This window comes from Alosa sapidissima, chromosome 14 (genome assembly GCF_018492685.1).
Source record: "Alosa sapidissima isolate fAloSap1 chromosome 14, fAloSap1.pri, whole genome shotgun sequence".
NCBI lineage: Eukaryota > Metazoa > Chordata > Actinopteri > Clupeiformes > Clupeidae > Alosa > Alosa sapidissima.
In genome coordinates this window covers 20,723,731-20,746,024 of record NC_055970.1, presented here as the reverse complement: position 1 = coordinate 20,746,024, position 22,294 = coordinate 20,723,731, and the positions used below count along the sequence as shown (strand labels likewise).

At 47.3% G+C, this 22,294-nt stretch overlaps 1 protein-coding gene across 3 annotated transcripts in view; it reads left to right on the top strand.

Annotated features, from left to right (window-relative positions):
- LOC121682516 (thrombospondin type-1 domain-containing protein 4-like) overlaps nt 1-22,294 on the top strand; it is a 55,727-nt gene that overhangs the window by 10,372 nt on the left and 23,061 nt on the right. For 2 of the 3 annotated variants that reach the window (XM_042062672.1, XM_042062673.1), the window contains exon 7: nt 2,402-2,538. In XM_042062672.1, the coding sequence (XP_041918606.1) occupies nt 2,402-2,538 (137 nt within the window). Of the gene's footprint in view, nt 1-2,401; nt 2,539-20,987; nt 21,232-22,294 lie in introns of those variants that run through there. The other variant, XM_042062674.1, reaches the window with a different exon arrangement.

The window sequence follows — 22,294 nt, the reverse complement described above, 5'->3', positions numbered from 1 at the left end:
GTACACATGAGGTAGATGAGCAGAACAGTGTTGATTGACTTTGTTCAGTGTAAAGGTGGGGGCTGTTTTTGAGTATTTAACAGAGTGACCCTTGGGGGAAGAAGCTGAGTATTGTGTGGTGTATTTACACCAACCAGTTACACCTGTTGTGATACACTCACAATAGCCTCTGTCTCAAGGTCATGACCTTTACAGTGCCCTCTCTGACCGACTGTGGGACGTTTATGACACAGAGGACTGATGTGTTCTCTCACACCTCGCTAGGCACGATGAAGGCCCCTCTTTGCACACGGCTGGTCATGGGTATCCAGGCAACTGACTAAATATTGCTGGGTGGTACAGTTATCTTGGGATCCTAATAAAAGGGGTATCTCCCTGTCTGTCAGAATGCCAGAGCAACATTGGGAGGATAATAATCCTATGACTCATCTGCTTTTTATATCTTAATGAGAGATTCCTGCCTCCACTAAAACATTCTGGGGTTAGGGAGACATACTCCTTGTCTGATAAAAGGCCTGCTTGTTTTCTTAAGGTTTATTGAACATGGTGAGGTGTGTGTGTGTGTGTGTGTGTGTGTGTGTATGTGGTCAGTTGTATTTAATTTTTCACACACACACACACACACACACACACACACACACACACACACACACACACACACACACACACACACACACATACACACTGATTTCAGGTGTCAGGTTCACTAATTTGTGGCACATTCATTTGTCTGAAAACAAACTATTTAAAAGGATTACGCTAATTTGTGGTTAGGTTTAGAAAGGCACGTACACACACACTCTCTCTCTCTCAGACACAAACACACACACCTTGAGACCGATCTTACCCATTCTGAGACTGTGGCATGGCCTTGCCAGAATCTGTTGGTCTAATTGGCAGTAATTGGTCCTTGTTGAGAGGGCACAGCATCCCCTTCTACTCCCGGCTCTGTTCGGCATTACCCAGGATTGGCACGGCTCACCTCAGGGACTCATGCCCAGGTGCCCGTGGCGCTGTAACACTGTGCCCATGTGAGGTGTGTTCAATGGCACCAGCCACAGCCAATCTACTCATCTCAAAGTGCTGCTCACCTCTCCTGTGGATTTATGGTACAATTTTATCCGTGTTGAACATAGCCAACTGAGATTATCTGCTTCATGCTTTAAATCCTCTAATATCTTTAAAGTGCAGCTGGCATAACAGAGTTTAGTATGTCTGAGGTTTACACAGTCTGGGGTGCATTAGGTGGTAGTAAAAGATTATTAGAGGCTTTAGTCATTCTGCAAAGACAGAGTCTTATCTTATGGAGGATAAACAGTGTTATGAAGTAGCAGTGGATGCTGTGCCTTCTCAACAAGGGCCAATTACTGTCAGTTAAATCTCTGTTAACTGCTTATCAAAATCACACTTTAAGGCCCTGGTTACAACAACTTTACTCCTGGCAGAGTGTACAGTTATTAAAAGTAGAATTGACCTTAATCTCCTAATTAAAGTATGATTAGTGCACCGAGACATTACATATAATGTTTAGATAAGTACTAGTAAACCTTATATGACAGCTGATTCAAGATCAACAATCGGCTTAACATCATCAATTTCGATGAAGTTAATTATATACTTGACTCTGTAGTGACAATAGCTAAATGGCTGTACTAGTAAGTAGCAATGTGGAGTTTTAGTGAAAGCCACAAAGCTTTGACAATATCATCTCATACTCTTTGACTTGGATCTAGTACGTGTTGGTATTATTGTGGATCACTGTGGAAAACTGGCCAGTAGTAATGCTCCCCTCATTCCAGCCGTGTGTGTTGCCTAGCAATGACACGTGGCTGATGTGTGGGGAGTGTGAGAGTTAGGGTTAGGGTTAGGAGTTAACCTCTCCACACACACACACACACACACACACACACACACCCTTCCACACTGTGGGGTTTCTCTTCCATTCGTGCACACACACAGAGACAGATGGGCAGACAGACATCCGTAGACAGATAGACAGGCAGAGAGACAGACACACAGGCAGACAGACATTACAAATCATGCAAGCCACCTTGAGGCAGAGAGACAGACATTGAACAGACTCTTATTGGAAGACGGTCAGTCATGGTTGCAGGTACAAATGTTTGCAGTTAAGTGTCAAGGGAATATGAGCCATCTTGTGATGAAGGCTACTCTCAATTTGTTACCTTTACCCAATTTCACTTACGTCGTCTCAATTGATCCAACCCATGTGTTTAGGGAATAACACCCCATAGTGTATGCTCAACCTGTCAGTGCTACATGCTCACTTAGAATTCACATAAACAGTGCTGCCCTCTTGTGGAGAATAGTGGAGTAGCCAGTGAAGTCCTGTAGAGCCTGAGCCACCAACACCCCCCCATCTCCTCTCAATCTTCTGCAGTTCCTGGAGACCAACACTGTGAACTGAACTGTCGAGCCATCGGGTTCCGATTCTACGTACGACAGTCTGACCGGGTCATTGACGGAACGCCCTGTGGACAGAACGACTCCTCCATCTGTGTGGCCGGAAGGTGCCAGGTAAAAATGCCGCCCGCCATCTTGGCAAATTCAGACTACTAACCAATTAACTGACTCCATTTTGGCTGATCACTTTGGATGATCACCTATCCTGTTATTGTTAATACATCTGAAACAATGAAACAGAATTTGGTGGTTAACATTTCCTCCTGTGGCATAATGCAGGTCCTGACAATGCCACCAGGGGGCAGTAGAGTTGAACTGCTACTCCGGTCCTATTCTGGAATAGGTTTGATAAATCCAAGCCAAAGCAGGTCTGGATCTCATCCGTATGGCTTCTCTGTGGGGTGGAGTTCTTCAGGGGTTAGAGAGAGAGGCGAGGTTGAAGGGGTGCGTGTGTGTGTGTGGGGGGTGGTGGGGGGGGGGGGGGGGGGGGGCTTCCATCAACTTCTGTGTTTGAAGTGCAACACTAAAGCTTGGCTCGGGAGGGAGAGAGGTGTGTTTTTATGTAAGGCTGTGAACTTTGGATGTCCTCAGGTGCTGATGTTTCAACAATTTCCAAGGAGTTACATACACACACGCGCGCACACACACACACACACACATTTCTCAGGGCCTGTCAGAGGCGTTTGATGTCCTGTATACAGGTGTAAAGTTGTTCTCCTCGTTCAGCGTTTGTGTGTTGTGCTTCGTGTTTTGTTGTCCAGTCTCCTCCCACTGGCTCGTCTCTTCCTGCTCTGGGTCTGGTCAGCATCAGTCATTTCCCATGACCTTTATGAATCAGCCGAGATTTCTGCCATATTAAGATTTAATCAAGATAAGGCCGCTCTGATCTCGTGCTGGCTTTGTGTAATTTCCTTCATTAATGCCATGGACATGCAAGGGGCCGTGTCGTCGAGGCTCAGGCTGGGGGCTCTTTTTTATTTCCACAGAGCTAAAAGAAAAAGTCCACATCCCCTCCGGGATGCTTGGTTGGCATGGTGATGGGTTGGCATGTGAGAATTGGACTGAAATCAAGTGTCCGTGTGAGGGGTTCTGTTGTGAAGGAAGATTCAACTAAGCCAGGGACTTGCTGTGTGTGTGTGTGTGTGTGTGTGTGTGTGTGTCTACAACTGTACTGTAGATGTAAACAGTATGATGCAGTTGTGTTGCATAGGTTTTCCATACATGTCAAGCACATATTCCTGCCTGTGTGTGTGTGTGTGTGTGTGTGTGTGTGTGTGTGTGTGTGTGTGTGTGTGTGTGTGTGTGTGTGTGTGTGTGTGTGTATGTGTTTGGCTACTCATGAGATTTAGTAGGGTATGAGAGGGTGGATGTCCTGCTGTAGTGTAGGGGGACTGTCCAGCCTGCTCTCTCCACTCCCTGCTGTCTCCTGCGCGGAGGAATGCTGAGCGTAGGGCCGAGAGATCCAGCAGATCCGGCGGGCCGGGACACGTCGTCCCCACAGCAGAGCCAGGAGAGGGGCAGTAAATTACACAGTCAGAGCCAGAGAGTAGCGCTGCTGAGGCACACGCACACACACACACACACGCACACACACACACGCACACACACACACACACACACACACACACACACACACACACGCGCGCACACACACACACGCACACACACACGCGCGCGCACACACGCACACGCACACACACACACACACGCGCACACACACACACGCACACACACACACACACTTGTATAAACACACACAATCAGCTACAGTATACACAGACACACACACACACACACACACACACACACACACACACACACACACACACACACACACACACGCACACACACACACGCACACACACACACATGCACACACACACACACACTTGTATAAACACACACAATCAGCTACAGTATACACAGACACACACACACACACACACACACACACACACACACACAGACATGCAATGACACACACATACATACTTGTACTGACACACAGATTGTTTAGAAACATCCATGCACGCGCTCGTACACTCAACGCTTACACAGAACCAAATACACATACGTGTATGTAGAAATGTATACACACTTACACGCTCTTTCTCACTTTCACTCTCTCTCACTCAAGAGCACACACGCAAATCTGCTACTCATGACTTGGACATTTTCCTGTGCAGAATGTGATCCTCGTTTCCTCACCACATCTTTGCCTTCCACATAACCTCTCTCTCTCTCTCTCTCTCTCTCTCTCTCTCTCTCTCTCTCTCTTCTCCTTTCTCACACATCCCCTCCCTGACTGTTCAGTTCCCTCTGATCTTTCTTTCTTCTCACCTTTCTTTCCCTCTCTCATTGTTGCTCTCTCTCCCTTTCTCTCTCTCTCTCTCTGTCTTACTTTGAATTACCGTTTAAACTTCTAGCCTTCTAGACTGTCTAGACCTCTCCCACTCTTTCGTTCACACGCTCCGTTCCCTTAAATCGCATCCCTGTGTGTGTCTCTCCCTCTCTCCTTCTTGGCCTCTCACCCCATGTCTGTCTCACCCTCCATCCCACCATATTCAGCTCTCCTCCCCTCTCTCAACCTCTCCTTTCCTCTCCTCCCCTCTCTCCTCTTCTCCCTCTGTCAGTGTAAGGGAGGTTCAGAGACAGAAGTGAGGTGATGTGGTTGAGGTTCAGTTCAACATCAAAGCAGAAGGCAAATGTAAACTGTTATGCTTCTGTTTTGTGTTTCTGAGCTACTCAAGTTAAACGGTTATCGTAAAACCACCAATTACCAACCCTTTTGTTCGAAAAATTCTAAAATGTTTTCATACATTTTAGAATTTTTACATTTCATAAATGAACCTTTCATTTTTCAGTAGCCATAGGTGTGTAGATTTGAACAAAATCTAGTTTGGTTCTTGCGATTTTGTTTACCACGCTTGGAGTTTAGTGTTTGACTGGTGGGTGCCTATATTTCCAACCTTTCTCATGGCACATCAACGGTTAGACCGAGAATTCTCATCGCAAATCAAAATTTCACTGGAGTTCCAAGCGGATTTGTACATGCACCCTTACAACACTGTTTACAGCTCTTTGAGTCACGGTAAAATGTAATTTTTGGTACATAGCTAATTTAGATACGGTGGTGTGGGTGCTTGCGTTTCTTTAGGAATCCGCCGTCTTGGTTTGTATAGAAATGAATATTAAGTGACACATACAGTACATGTAAGAGATTGTAAATAAGGGACGGTTGGTAAAAGGTGACGTTCCTATAGCTCCACTTATCCCCACTTTTGGTATAAACCTGTCCGCCAGTTCTTCCTTTCCTTTGAGTTCCACCAAAAGTGGCAAGATGAGACGCCATTCCTTAGCCTGGGTGCCATTCCGAACTTAGTCCCACCCACAACATTTGAGGTCGGGAAGTTCGGTCTGGCATTGCTCCATTGTGGAGCAAGTATGCTCGCCCTAGATCGGGCGGACCAATCAAATCGGGCTTTACGATGCGCCTGGTCTATCACGTCATCTGAGCACGCTGTAGGCTTATGTTTGTAACAAAAACGCTGTGGCTAGAAGGATACATGGCTTTGCATATTATTTAATGAGGTTTTATCACTGGAAACGATTATTTCTGAAAACTTTGGCCAAAGTTGAGATGTGGGAAAACTCGTGGTTTCACTTTCATCAAGGGAAAACAGCGCTGTTGCATTGTGACATATTCCCTCGTTCGTTTGAAATCTCTGATTGACCACCTGTTCAAGGGATTTGCAACAGCCTTTCCCAGCTGTTTAACATGTTTGTAGCATATCAGTGTTCAACAGAATTATTTTTAAAAACGGAGGGGATAGGCTATCAGCTTTTTCCTAATAGCCTACCCTACTATGTATCTCTTAGATTTTGCTAATGAGTGTTGTAGGCTAGGAGTTATTGACGGCACTAACTTTTACAAAATACCAGAAAACAATGTTAAGGCATTTGTGGAGAAGAAGGATGGTTCTTGTGTTTTCTTCCTACACCTCACGGTAAGCTATTTCGTTGCTCTGATTGGTTAGGTCTATCCAATTGAGTGCAGAGGCATTCCCCCCCTGTATCGGTTGAAACACGCCCCATAATTACGTCCCAATGGAGCAGTATCAGACTCATATTCTGACTAGAATTGAGTATGACTGCGTCAGGCTGGCCATTCTTTTACGTTTTTATAGAGAAGTTAATCATATTGGTTGTACTCTCTGTGAGGCAGTGTTGTTCAACTCAGTAGATGATTTCATCTATAGCTTTCTTTGGAGGTCTGGTACAGTTCATTATCAATTGAAAATGGCAGCCTTTCAACGAGATTGTAGCCTCTCCCTCCCTGTGTCAGCCTGTTCCAAACACATGGACCTAAACATCACACAGCTCATGATGTTCCACAATGAATCACTAAATACTGTTCTGTATATTCTTTTTTCATCTGTCTATGTACAATAGTTTAGTAGTATTTGTATGAATTTAGAGTTGAATTTAGAGTTGACTTGGTGTTGAGCTTGGTGTTGAGCTTGAGATTAAATGCACAAAAGTTTGTTTGAGGTGAAATAGCTGCTTTAGCGCCTCAGTGTTGGCAGGTTTACTTTTGGCCTTAGCTCTCTTGGCTATCTCTTTACTTGCTCAGTTGAGCTGTACACATATCTGGACATATCTAAGGGTTTTTGGCATCTTGTTTTCAAACTTTTGCTGCTTCCAGTGTGGATTTATGCGTTTGCAGAGGATGTGTGATCCTATAATGTCTCTGTACTGCTGCTGAACCCTGCCAGTCTGACAAATGCATGAAATCCTCTGGATGGAACCGCATGGACAATAAAATTCACAGTTGTCTCGTTTGATAACCGAGTGGTGTCATCTGACAGAGTCAAGATTGTAACTACTTGCCCAGCATCTACACTGAAGTCCAGTCCAGTGTCCATACAGTTCACTCGGCAGTCCTTTCACTGGGCTTGCTGTGCATGTGTGTGTGTGTGGTGTGTGTGTGTGCATGGCATGTGTGTGCATGAGGTGTTATTCAAAAGCTGCAGAAGCCTAAGCCAAGAGGTAGAGAGACACATGGAGAACGAACGAAAACAGGCAGAGTACAATATGTGTGAGAGACAAAGAAAGGGAAGGCGGGAGAGAGAGGGATAGAGAGGTGGAGAGCGGAGGGAGAAAGACGGGGAAGGAGGGAGAGAGGGATGGAGAGAGAGGGATGGAGAGAGAGAGATGGAGAGGTGGAGAGCGGAGGGAGAATGATGGGGAAGGAGGGAGAGAGAGGGTGGGAGAGAGAGAGAGATGGAGAGGTGGAGAGCGGAGGGAGAACGATGGGGAAGGAGGGAGAGAGAGGGAGGGAGAGAGAGAGAGAGATGGAGAGGTGGAGAGCGGAGGGAGAACGATGGGGAAGGAGGGAGAGAGAGGGAGGGAGAGAGAGAGAGAGATGGAGAGGTGGAGAGCGGAGGGAGAGAGAGGGAGGGAGAGAGAGAGAGATGGAGAGGTGGAGAGCGGAGGGAGAACGATGGGGGAGGAGGGAGAGAGAGAGAGATGGAGAGGTGGAGAGTGGAGGGAGAAAGAGAAATAGAGTGGTGGAGAAAGATGGAGAGCAGAGGTGCCAGATCTGTTTGCACAGGACCCTGCTTGCTCTCCCTGTGTGTAGAATGAGGGCAGGTCCTCCCCTCTGTTTCTGGGGCTGTGTTTATGAGCTCGGGGGCTGCAGGGACCATCGCCGAGGGAAGGGAGGCCAAAGGGGAGTTTGTGTGTGTGTGTGTGTGTGTGTGTGTGTGTGTGTGAGAGAGGGAGAGATATGTAGAGAAAGAGAGAGTGAATAAGAGAGAGAACGAGAGAGAGAATTGGACAAGAAAAGAGAAAATCTGTGTGCATGCATGTAAGAAGGCTTGGGATTTCATGTATGCGCATGTCAGACTTCACTGTTGATTGCAAGTGTAGTTAAGTGTGTTCACGTGGACTGGCATGCATGGGTGCACCAGGCTAACTGTGTTTGTCAGTACATGTGAGTGAGTGTGTGTGTGTGTGTGTGTGTGTGTGTGTGTGTGTGTGTGTGTGCGTGTGCGTGCGAGCGAGAGTGTGTGTGTGCAATAGTGTGTGTATATATTTTTTGTGCTGCTGAAAGCAATCACAGCCTTGTGTACGGTGCACATTGCGAGAGAGAGAGAGAGAGAGAGAGAGAGAGAGAGAGAGAGAGAGAGAGAGAGAGAGAGAGAGAGAGAGAGAGAGAGAGCAGTGATTGCTGGAGTTGTTTATGAATGTGTGTTGGGTACAGCAGAGGGGAGCTGCAGAGGGGAGCTCTGCTACATGTCCGTCTCTGTCAGAGCAGTCATCCTCCCCATGGCCTCCCTCCACTGGCACTTCCATGCGGCAGGTAGACAAGGCTAAAAGTAGGGTGTTTGTAGAAGTAGTATTAGCCAATATTAGTGTTGAAGTGTTAAGAAATGTGTATGCAAAGATCATGGCAGAGATGGTTCTAGGATTGTTGACCATGATTACAGGAGTCTGTTACCCCACTTATGTATAGAGTAGCCACATTTACATGGAGTCTGTTACCCCGCTCATGTATAGTAGCCACGTTTACATGGAGTCTGTTACCCCGCTCATGTATAGTAGCCACGTTTACATGGAGTCTGTTACCCTGCTCATGTATAGAGTAGCCACATTTACATGGAGTCTGTTACCCCGCTCATGTATAGTAGCCACGTTTACATGGAGTCTGTTACCCCGCTCGTATAGATTAGCCACGTTTACATGGACAGTTTTTTGAAATTCTAATTGGATCAGGCATTTTTATTACAATTTAATTGATTATATGAGAATTTCTATTTCGATTCATTCCATTTCTAGTCGGATTAAAAGTGTCCATGTTAACATGACTAGTGTGTCATAAGCCTTGTTGCGGTGACTGCTAATTGATGTGGTGTGGTGTAACACGTGTTAGTAAGCATGTGTTGGAAAACATGCTGCTGAACAAAGAGAAAAAAACGCACTTGGTGGAACATCTTTTAACAGGATGGTTTCAAAACTATGTTCTTCTTACACACGTTTACATGGTTACAGGCTACTAACCCTAGCCATATTTTACTGTAAAACATCTTGAACATAGCAAGAAGTATACTGTCCTATTACTAATGATTATTACTTAGTAAATACTACAGGTATTTTGAACAAGGCCTTGTTATAATCCTGGAGTCTTCGGTAGCCTGATATATCAGGTGTGTATGGAGGAGCTCATCTCCTGTGTCCAGGTCTGAGCCAAGTCTTATTTCTCTGCCCCAGTGGTCCAGGTGTCCTGTCTGCTGGGCCCATATCACCTGCTAGAGCTCACCCAAAAGCCCATCCATACTGTACCTTTATACGCAACCAGACACCGCCACACCTCACACCGCCTCTCATCACCAGGCAGCCCAGTTTTATATACAGCTGTTAACGGATGGGGAGAGCCTTGGCAGGTCTCCAGGACAGCAACGCAGAAGCACAGAGAGGGTGGGGGGACATGATAAAAGATGGGGGAGAGGGACCTTGATATGTAGGCACATTATAATGAGCGATGGTGTTGTTTGGTTTCTGTGTTAATGAGTGGGAGAGCTTGTGAGGTGATGAAGTGGGGCTGTAACCTGAATATAAGAGCAGGGACCGACCTGTCAAACAGTCTCGCACTGTGGGGGTCTCTGCCGGTCTGGTGTGTGAATTAGTCCTGCTGATTTCTCACTGCTCTTCATCATCCGGCAACAGTTAAGTGTGGGATAGATGCAGTCCTGAGGTGCGGTCAAATTTGCCAAACAGTGCCAAAACGTTCGTGGCGAACATGTTTTCTCTGAACAGTTAAATTTGAACGATTTGGTGTACACAAACTTTTGCCTAGGTTTGCAAATTTGAACTCACCTCTGATTTGGGTAGAGGATCCAGATCAGGGGGCAAATCAGCCTCTATTGGGGGAGGGATGGGGCATCAACCTCCCTGACACCCTCATGCAGCTCACATACCCCTGGTCTGACTGGGGCAGGTCCGTTACTTGGGGCAATAGAATAGCCAAAGCCTGGGAGGATGGCCTGTTAAATCGGCCGTGACAGTGCAACAGAACGATTCCTGGCACATGGCCTACCACAGGACGAGCCATTCACAGCAAACTTAGGATCAGGCCTGGATTAGGCTGGACAGGGAAACAATCGGTTTGCTGTGCCCCCCAAGTAGGAGAATTAGCCCAGCTATTAAGACACACAGGGAGGGACTGGGATGGTGTCGAGGGGAACTTCTCAGGTGACCACCAATATTGATTTTCTCTCTCTTTCTCTCTCTCTCTCTCTCTCTCTCTCTCTCTCTCTCTCTCTCTCTCTGTGCTATTCATTGGAGAGGAGTATTTGTAAAATGTCTTGAAGTCCAGAAAAATTGAAATGCCAGAGCAGATTCCACGACTCCATCCTGCTGGTGTTCTTGAGATTCTACATTATTGGTTGTCAGGCACAATGCATAACATGTTTAGTGTGATGCGGTCCCATGACAGGAGGAGCAGTTAGGACGAATATCTAAAATACTCTACAATACAAGCAAAACAACAATCTGCAGTGCCAGTGCGGCTCACTGTATCAAGTCATAAAATACCAAGTTAGTGTGATGGGTGTGTGTGTTTGTATGTGTGTGACAGAGAGTGTGTTAACTTCATTAGTCTTCATTAGTCTTCCTGAGCTGAGGTTCTTGCGCCTGTATCTGTAGCCTGTATAAATCATAAGACTTTGTGCGATTGTGATGTGTTAATGTTGCACAAGGCTTGAATAACAGCCACAGTCCTATTGGAACTCTAACAGTTTATAGGTCATGCCACTTGCCTTCATGAAGTATGTGACATTCCATTGTGTTAATAGGATCACCACAGGTTTGCTTGTAGATGAACGGTTTATTTTTGCAAAAATGTTTAAAATCTGCTTGACCGAGCAATATATGCCCCCGAAGCCACATTCCTGTAGTCACATACTTGGCTAAATATGGACTGTTCCTGATGCCAGATGACTCTAAAATAGAACTCTTGGCTTTGGAGTAGAAGCTACCACAAGATTCTCTAATTACAGAAATGTAATATTGTGCAAAGACAAATAGAAGTCTGAATTTTAAGAACAAAGACTCACTTTTATTTCATTTCACACATATATTTATGAGTATGAAAGACTGGATGCCAGACACCACTGTTGAGCCTTCTGGAGGTGTTGTGGGCCTAATTCAACTAAACACTGATAAAGGAAGGTGCCTGCTTCATAACCTCAGTGAAAGGCTGTTCAGGTTGCTTTGGTGATGATTTTGTAAATAGGCTTGGTTGTTTATTGACCACTGTGGAAAAAAAACCTACCTATAGCGTGAGGAATTTAACACATCTGCTGTGTATATTTGAAATATTTGTTCGAGTCCTGTGAGTCATTTCTTTGTTCTACTCTTGCACACATACTGCATCAGTTTCTTACTGCCCACACCGGGAGTGCAGGCATCTGGCCTGGATCTGGCTGAGACCTGGGTCAAGCCTGGACCAGACCTGTTCCAGTGTGAGCTGCCTTCCTCGGCTACACATGGGCTAATCAGCCCCATCCAGTTGAGGAGCTGGAAAATCTAGCTAGCTGATGTCATATCCCGCCTATCTAACACTGATGCTCGGCAGCGTCATTGGTTTCAAACTCCCTATGAGGCCAATTAGTGGTGAAACGTATGCTTTCTGTCCACTGTCACTGGCTTGGAGAGCATCTGGTCAGATGCTAGAACCAAACACAGCTGTGAGTGTCCTGGGTGAACTCGTCTGCCGTGTGGATGTTGGACTGGTGTGTGTAACATAGGGGAACATGGTGTGTGAGAGGGTTTGTGGAGTTGACGGCACCTTTCTCTCTCTGTGAGGTATGACAGGGAGGAGAGCTGAAGCATGCCTAGATAGGTGCTGCTGCTCCTGCTGCTGCTGCATGCAACACAGACAGGATCTTTCAAAGCAGCTCTTACAAAAGTCTGGTTCTTGTGTACTATTTTACGGAATTGATTACAGGTGAAATTTGATGAAGTGTTTAAGCAGCTGTAAGAGCTTGATTATGGGTTGGCTTACCTTAGCTGCAATCAGCCTGTCTTTCTCTTCAACCTGTGTGTTTATAGCATTACACCATCTGTGAAATGCAACTAAGTGATCTGTGGTGAGTCCAGCGCAAACCGGTGTGTGTGTGAGAGAGCGGATGGTGTGAGAGGATGCGTGTGTGGGGTGTTCTGCATCTTCGTGTTGTGTGGCACGAAAGTGGAAAAGTTGGAGGAAGGAGCTGGTCTTCAAATCAGCCATGTTCTGTTAAAGGTTTCAGTTTGGGCGGGCTGTTTTACGGTCCCTTTCCTGTGTTTTCTTTGAAAGAAAGAGATATTGGTTTAGCATTTAAGCGGCATTGTGCGTGCTCAAGAGCTGCAGGCACTTTGGAAATAATTGATCAGCTCTCTGCTGTTCCTAAGCTACCATGCACATATTGTTTGAATCAAATCAAGTAAAAGGGGGAACAACATCTCTCAATGCTCTCTGGATCTGTTTTAGATTGGATTAGCAGACCAAGACCATAAGCAGCATAGTGCGGAGTGTAGTGGAGGCTGTGTAATATAAACCTGCGTTCGCACGGACACTTTGCGGCTAACAAAGTGTTTTTTTTAAGGGTACCACTTTGTCTGGTAAGGGTAGACTTAGCATCCAGCACCAATCTCAAGCACTGGCTCTGCTATTGCTCTGGGGTGAGAGCACTTTGGAGAGGCGGGCCGGTGTGTAGCGCTCTGCAGGCCATAGCCAGCGCTAGGGCTGGACGAGGAAAACCCGGCTCTGAGCCACAGGGGGGAAAAAAGCCTGTGTGTCGTAGCGTAGCCAAGCGCAACGGGGCGCAGTGCAGCTAGTGATACTGGGCTGGAAGAAAGGGGCCTTTATGCAGGGGATTCCACTGAGCTGAGAGCCCACGGGCCGTGCCAGACAAGTGCACTTGAGAAGGGCGTGTGTGTGTTTTTAAAGGGTGATCTCTGATCGAGTTTCTGCCAGACACGGACGATCCTAAACAGAGAGAAATCAATCTGGCAAGGAGGGCGCTTTTTAATGTTACACTCTCCCCATATGTGTGTGTGTGTGTGTGTGAGAGAGAGAGAGAGAGAGTATGTTTTTCTGTCTATATATACACACATGCAGTATGTGCATATGTCGTGCTGTGCATATGTCATCTGTGTATGTTTTTGTATGTTTGCGTGAAGTTTATTCTCCAATGTGCATGCATGCTTATTCTATATACGATCTCTAGACCATTAACCCAAATAACAGAGGTGTTAGCCAAAATAAAAGCCCAGACATTAAAATCCTCCAGTGGACCCTCGCTCTCCAAACAAGACTCTCAGCATTGTTTGTGTGTCTTTATCCAAATGGAGTTCCAGGGATAGTTTGCTTTCAGCTTTACACTGAAGATTACCCAAAACATACGGCTTCATTTTTACCGAGTCCAGTCAAAATAAAGCCGAATCGTTCTCCGGAGAAGGTCTTTGAAAAAATATAAGTGTTTTCCTGGAAGTAAGCAATGAAAATATGCTTTAACTTGGAGCTGGGAGGATTTGTAATGCCTTGTGCCGTATAGGGAGAAACTATGTGCAGCTGTTCTCTGTTGAATGTTGTGCTTACATTAATGTTTTCGATCCAAAACTGACCTACTGTAATTATAGAGATTGCAATGCCAGCACAAGGATGTCGCATATTCTTCAGTGAACGATATTTGCACAGCACTGTAAAGCAGAGTTGCGGGTTGTGGCCAAGTGTAGGCTATTCAGCTGAATTCTACAGTTTGACCTCTTACTCCTGCTCTGGTATTTCTTCTTTGCGTTGACATCCTCTCTGTGTAAGATTGAATGACTCCACTGGGAGATGTTGGTTTGTATTATTCCAGTTTTGCACCAATTGCATGATTGACACGTTGCGTCGAATAGGTCTACTTGCCCAGACAAACTCTGAGAAGCATCGCACTATGAATTGTCCACCTGGTGTATTTGCAGGCTCAGCTCATACGCTCACCTGACATTTGACATATTTTGTATGAGGAGCTTGCTTAATTTCAAAGTGTTCGTTGATCTTTGTCCAGATTTTAGTTAGTTATTCCTAAACTAAGAAGTAACTCGTGGTAAAGCTAACAAGAAGCGAATAGAGACGGGTCGAGGTTGTGAGGTCTTGGCAAGAGCAGCATTAGAACAGGACAAGCCCCCTCCTCTCATTAACCCTTAAAGGTGTAGGTTTTTGAACGTTCTAAGTTCCGCAACAATTGAAGGTTCTAAAATTCTATGTTGAATTCAATGAACCCAGATATTCTTTAGAACGTTCATTTCTCAACATTCCCGTCACACCGGTGTGACGGTACTCCTTTAAGGGTTAAGTCTCTGCTCTTTATTTCTCTCCTCACTTGTATCTGCTCTCCTGTCATCTGTCTACTCCTCGCTGCCTCTGTCGCCAATCTAGGGCCTAACCTTCTCTTCTCACTTCTCCTTCTCTTTTCTCCTCTTTGTTTGGTCTCCCTGCATCTCCCCTGACCCTCTTTTACCTCCTCCTCCTCCTCCTCTCCTCTTCCTCTGCTCTGCTCGTTTCTCTTCTCCCTTTATTCTCCTCTGGGCTCTCCTCTCCACTCCTCTCCTCTCCCTCGCCCCGATCACAGCTGCGTCTGTTTTAGGCATTCCCAGTGCGAGGGGAGCCATGGACCTGTTGGGAAGGGGGGACGGGAGCGCTGAAATATGGCTGGCCTGGCACGGAGCAAAGAGCCATCCCCAGGCCCCCTCTATCCCTCTCTCTCTCTCTCATTCTCTCTCTCTCTCTCTCTCTCTCTCTCCCTCTCTCTCTCTCTCACCGCGCTCTCTCTCTCTCTCTCTCTCACACTCTCTCTCTCTCTCTCTCTCTCTCTCTCTCATGCACTCTCTCACGCCAGGCCAATGCTGAGGGCTCTCAATGGGTAATGGTGCACGTGAGAGAAAAGTGAACCACCATTGTAAAGGCTTAGTGTGTGATAAAGTGCACATTCCACAGCCATGATCATTAAGTCCTACAGAAACCAATAACTCTTCTGTAAACTGTTGATATGTCTGATAATAGACATGCTTCCAGATGACCTGTCCATATCCATACTCAAGCAACACCAGTGTGCTAGTGAGCACTTGTTGACCACTTGATATCTGTATGCACACATCTGACACAGGATGTTCAGTCTTTTGCCTTTGCCCTCTCTTTTGGATTTCAATGTTTTGGTATGTGTGTGTAAGTTCTTGTGTGGAGGTGCTGAGTGATTAGGTTGAGTTCTAGAGTGATGTACAGGTGTAGTGGGGGCAGTTCTAAGAGGCTGTGCTGGTTCCTTCCTCCACAGCGGGCTTGTGCATCTGTAAAGGATTTCGTCTGGGTCGACAGTAGCTCCTCTGTAGTGCACTTCAGGTGACAGCATGGCGTTTGACCTGCTCACTGGGGCCGTGTTTACCTCCTTCACACTATGGAAAAGTAAAGCTTCAGGGTTCGTGTGTGTGTGTGTACATAGTGTCATGGGGCCTACCATTCCTACTCACATCTGGATGGGCTGTTTCCCCCACACAGGATGCACACACACTATCCATCGGAGGTTTTCCAGCTCCATTGGAGCTTTTAGACGTGAAAGAGACGTGTTGCGGCCTTTCCCCCTTACCCAATAAAATAAAAAAGCCATCAACACGCTGCTGATGCAGACGTTTATCAAAACAACTGTGTAAATATAGGCACGATCGAAGGTAATAAATGCTCATTGCTCTTGGCAAGGTGCACATCCTGGTCGATCGGCCTGTCAGCTTTTTTGCGTCTTGAGGAACCATCAGCTGGGGTTGGTGGAGATGGGTGTAAAGAGAAGCCGTTTACACTGGCTGGGTGGTAGACGTCATTGCAGAGTCCTCCCCCAGACCTCCACAGTCGTTTCCTGTGCTTGGCCAAGGGCTAAATTATCACCCTAGAACTTGATGGGATGTTATGTATCTGCCTGTGCGTGTATGTGTGTGTATGTTTGTATGTTTATTTTCATGGGTGTAAGTGTGTGCGTGCATGTATTTATGTATGTGTGTGTGTATATGTGTCTATGTGTTTGCGGGTACAGTGTTCATTCGGCCTCCACGGGGAACAGGAGTGCAGCTATGCGTCTAGACTGTGGAGGAGGCAGAGCTGGTGTGAGTCCTGGCTGTCAGCTCTGATTTAGGGCCTGTGTGTGTGGGCAAGCTAAGTGGAGTTCTCCTGTACGGTAGTCACTCTGCGGATATAGCATGACAGCACTGTCCTCAGATCTGTTCTACCATACTAGCTTCGCTGTATTGGCTTCATCTCCACATCCTAGCTAATTATGTTGGCTGAGCTACAATTGAATATAAAATACCCCCTACCTCCATGTTCAATACCATCTACTCTGCAGGGAGATCAGATGATGCTCTCAGCTCTGGATGTGTGTTAACCATGTGTGTCCTAACATATCCTTTGCAGCTATTGCACATTTAATTGTGGCAGATTGATTTCCACATTGAATGAGTTGAATGGGTCATACCTTCCTTGCTGACTTCCCCCTCAGTGTTTGTCCTGGCCTGGCGTATTGCGGTCATTAGGAAGGCCTGTTCTCATTCTGTTCTCCTTCATATTCAGTTTCTACATCTCAGGCTGAAGATGCTGAAGTCACTCTTCTGTGCAGGGAACTCTGCTTTTTTCCCCTCTCTCTCTCTCTCTCTCTCTCTCTCTCTTTCACTCTCTCTCCCTCTCTCTCTCTCTCTCTCTCTCTCTCTCTCTCTCTCTCTCTCTCTCTCTCTCTCTCTCTCTCTCTCTCTCTCTCTTGCTGAGTGTGCCCTGCCATGACTGATTCATCATCTGATCTTTGCTAATGGCGCTGACAGTGCTGTGGTCCCTCAATGGTCCCTCTCACGGGTGTCGTTACTCATGAAGTCTCCAGTGCTCAACTGGGTTTGTGAAACTCTGCTGGTGCCTGCAGCCTCTCTGGACACACACACACACACACACACACACACACACACACACACACACACACACACACACACACACACACACACACACACACACATACAGTGCTGCTGCTGCTGTTGTGCTCCCACTAATGTTGTGTTTTGTATTTTTTCATGGTTCCAGTGTGTGACAGGAATGCACCATTTGTGTGTTTTTGTGTTTGACTGAGAGAGGATGTGTTGAGCGGGGATGTGTTGCTTAAGGGCCTTATCGCAGCGGCACTCGGTCAACCACACACTCTTTAACGAACCGTGTGAAGAAGCATCGCCCATCCAACACAGGTGGTTTAGTGGAGTCTCTGGTCTGTCTGACAGACACTGAGCCCCACCGTGAACCTGCTGAAGTGAGCTGGACACCGGTATCAACCCAGCCCCCAACCCGCCCCAGCCCCCTGCTCAGTCAGCTGGGTCGACGGTCCACGAAAGAGCCCAAGATAAACAGTGACAGCGACCCCCTCCCTCCGACCTGCTCGGCCACCTGCTTTCTTCATTAGCATCCCTCCCATGCCTGCTCTCCTCGGTCAAATACATCGCCCGAAGGAAACAATCAGGGGACCTACATGCCTGGCCTTGTACAGCTAATACAAATCCCAGATACAAGAGAGAGAAAGAACGTAGATTTTTTTTCCCCTTTCTCTCCTCAGTATGGTTTCATCTCCCACATCAACCACAATCTATTTTCACAAGGGGAGCGTTTTTTTTTTCTGACACGGCCAGATCAAATAAAGTAGCTATGGATATGCCCCTGTGCCCACACACACACACACGCACGCGCACACACACACACACACACAGTCCTGTGGGGTTTCGGTCTTATCTGCAATAGATCTCTGTGAGTGGGAATGAGTATCGCTTGTCCAGACAGGGGTTTCTATGGTTACCACAGAACAGGAAGTAAAAGGGGGCCAGTAGGTGCTCTACTCAGTAACCAGGAGGAAAGCTGGGAATGATGTTGCCCTAGAGCCAGCAGTGGATTTGTCAGTGGATTTGTCCTATCTGTGATCTGCTCTTATAGACCCTTGTCTAACACAATGTAATACATTGCAAGCAACCTGCTACACTGCCTGGGAAAAAAACTCTATGGAAACACAGGGGAATGTCTGGGTGTGGAGGCGAGTTTGGCGTGGAGCTTGGGTAAATGCTAGAGATCTGTAGGTTGCAGCTGAACAAAGCCAAGATGGAATTTTCCACTTCCGGACCAGGGCACTCACTGACCCCAAATCAGCCACATGAGTAGGATTAGTGGAGACAGAAGAATATGTATTCATTGGAAGACTGGGAAGAAATCAGGGATGTTCATCATTGTAGCAAGACACTCAGAGATGCCTCTGGCTTTAGTGGAGACACACGCGGAACGAATCGTGCTCTGGACAAGACCTCCTCCACCACCTCCAGATACAAGCAGCTGTTGGGGTCACACCTCGCTGCTCTGGGAGAGATTCCGCGTTCATGTTCATGTCCATGTCCATGTCCGTCCTGTCCGTCACGGGGAGCACAGTAAGCACACTTCACACAGCCGGCCGCCCACACTGAGGCTCAGCCGGTCAGTCAGGACCAGGTGCAGCCCAGCGCTGTGGAGCCCAGCGCAGGATTTACACCTTGGTTATGCCCCGTCCCCTCAGGCTTTCCGTGTGGACGTGCCGGAATGATGGGCCCAATTTTCCGGAGCTTTCTGTCGACGGCACGCAGCTGACAGAGCCAATGGATAAATGGTTGTCTGGGGCAGTGTGATCTCATTTCACCGACGTGCTGGTAGTCCTGCCATAATTGTCGGCGAGCGGGGGCCAAGCGCACAGGCTCTGATGGACTGTTAAGCTGCAAGCAGGCGTCGCTGATAGCGCCAAGACACCTATAGCCAGAGGGAGAGGGTGGAGCGCCTACTGACTGATGTTGAGTGTGTCAGAATGAAATTGGCAAGGTCACACACGCATACACCGAGCACACACCCTTTCTCTCTCTGTCCCTCGCTCTCCTTCTCTCTCTTTTGCACGCAAATAGTGTGATACATATCAACACGCCCTCAAAAGCATGCAACATCTGTATGCACAAACTTTAATGCAAGCACGCACACACAAACACACACACCCACATACACACGCAGACACACACACACACACACACATTCATAAATACACTCTCACACACACTCCCCATCTAATGCACACATGCTTAGGCAAGGGGAGTTAAATGATTAAAGCTGCCGAGTTTGCCACACTTTTCTGCTGATACTTTTACATTTGATACGGAGCGTCCGGTTGATGCGGTCTCCCTCAAAACCACATCAGATGTGAAAATCTGTGTCAGCACCTCTCCGTCATCTTTCAAGCAGATTGCAGGAACGCGCTTCGGGTCCAGCGGCCCCTGTAGCCGGCCACTCCTCTGGGCATTTGCCTTCGGTCGTATAACTTTATATGCGGCTGGCCAAGCGGCCAGAGCCACTCGAATGTGTCTTGAAGAATTAGGGTTTAATGTTGTGGAAACAATAGAGCAAGCAATAGGAAAACCATATGATGAGCGAGTGCCGTCTTTTTCTCTTTTTTTGGGCTCTCCCTTTTTTGGCTGCGCTCGGCTCTTTCCAGCGTACACGACGTGGCACGCAGTAAAGCAGTTGTAACGTGCACTTTCACAAGGGGTGGTGTGGGGACAGTATTGATACGGTCGGACAGCTGCGGTAACCGTTACTGCGGCTGTATTTGAGATCTATGCGAGACGAAGTGTGGCAGTGCCAGCACTGGCTGTATGCTGATGTTTATTACGGCCCTTTGGGATTTTCTTCCTTGAACTGTTTCCCCAAGTCTCCCTCAGTCTTTCTCTTACTCTTTCTCTCTCTCTCTCCCTCCCTCTCCCTCTTCCTCTTTCCCTCTTCCTCTCCCTCTCTCTCTTTCCTCTCTCTCTCCCTTCTGGAATTTCTGGAAGCAGAAGTACCTTCTCTCAGTACCTTCCTCAGTTATCTTTTTCTTGTCTGTATTTGCCCTCACCTAACTTTGCCCTCTCTACACTTTCTCTCTACATTGGCATTTTCCACATCTCCACATCTCTCTCTCTCTCTCCCTTTCTCTCTCTCTCTCTCTCTCCCTTTCTCTCTCTCTCTCTCTCTCTCTATCTCTCTCTCTCTCTTTCTCTCTCTCTCTCTCTTTCTGTTGTTTCATCATCCTCTCACATCCCTCTTTCCTCTCCCTCTTTTGCAGCCTCCCCCACCAGCAGTCCGTACCTCCCCCGGCTCAGTTTACAAGCCCAGAGATCCTGGCGTTGCTTGGAGGTACAGTGGAGGATAGGGAGAGTGAAGGATAGGGAAAGAGAGAGAGAGAAGGAGTGAGGGAGAGAGAGAGAGAGGGAGGGAGGACGGGAGAGATAGAGGGAGGCAGCCAGGAGCTGGCGCTGAATCTGTGGTACAGTTAAGGCAAGGAGGACCGCCGCAGCACACACAGAGAGAGTAATTGAGAGACAGAGAGGGGAAGAGAGAAGGGAGAGAGGGTGAGGGAGTGAGTCTAAGGGACAGAAGGAGAGAGGAAGAGAGGGGGAGAGAGGGAGAGAAGGAGAGAGAGAGAGAGAAGTAGAGAGAGAGAGGGAGAGAAGGAGAGAGACAGGGGAGTGAGCGCGTGTGAGCGACAGAAGGAGACAGTCAAGAGCTGCTACTGGACTTGTGGCGTGTGGGGTGCTGAGTGGTCGATTCTGGGCTCTGTGTGGCTGCCTGCCTGGCTGGCTGGTTGGCTGCGGGGCTCGAGAATGCTGTCCGCTCTGGCCATGCTGATGCTGCTCTGGCTACAGACGCTGTTCCTGGGGAAGCCCTGGGCACAGGTAAGCCCGCCGACAGCTCACCTCATCAGGGCACGGTGGTAGAGAGGGTCCCCTCACTCCCTCTCTCCTCACTGGAGGAAGAGGGAAACCCCATGTGGATCTGGAATGTGGTGTTCTTGTTCAACTCAGAACTAGTTTGCATGTTGGTGAATTAGGAAAAAATAGATAGATAGATAGATAGAGATAGATATATAGATAGATAGATAGATAGATAGATAGATAGATAGATAGATAGATAGATACTTTATTGATCCCCAAGGGGAAATTCAAGTGACATTAGCAGTTATGACAGTGTTATTTTGTTAATAGTTTGGTAGTTCTTTTTTTGGCTGTTTTCTCTTAACCTAAGTGCTCCATCTTATTTGATCTCCTCTGTGTAGAAAAGCTTCTGGTCTGTTCACAATTCTTCGATAAAGAACATTAGCACTGGCTGAATTTGAGCTCTTTGTCAGGACTGAGTCTCATGGGTTTTTCACAAGAACGACGTTGTGGCTTATTTTCCAAGCTGGCTGACCTGAGAGCCATTTTCCCAGGTCAGAGAAAGCAGACAGGTCTGTGGTAAACTCACCCGCTCTCACCCTGTTCCCCCCCAGGTACCTTGCTGTTTCTCAGTGACACTCACCCACTTGTTTTGTCAGCACCCTGCGTTATTTTCTCCCTATGTGAGCTTTATTCCACGTATCCTCATAACACACACACACACACACACACACACACACACACACACACACACACACACACACACACACACACACACACAGAAAGAGGAAGAAACCCAATGCGTTTTAACAGCAGCAGTGTTAGTGCTATTTCGGCCCGGTTTACAAGCGCTGGGGGTGCAATCCAGCTAGCCGCTGGGCCCCTGGCCTCATGCCCTGCGTGAGGTTTCTGTGGGTGTCGCTCTGTTTGACGAGGCCTCTTTACGACGGGGCTCAACATCTCCTGCCATGCCGCTGTCACTCATCACCATCACCACTCCGGCACACAGAGGTAGCACACAGTTCTGACGCAAGGGAGTATAGCACCCACAATAAGATAAAGGATTTCATTTTGTCTGTTTTAA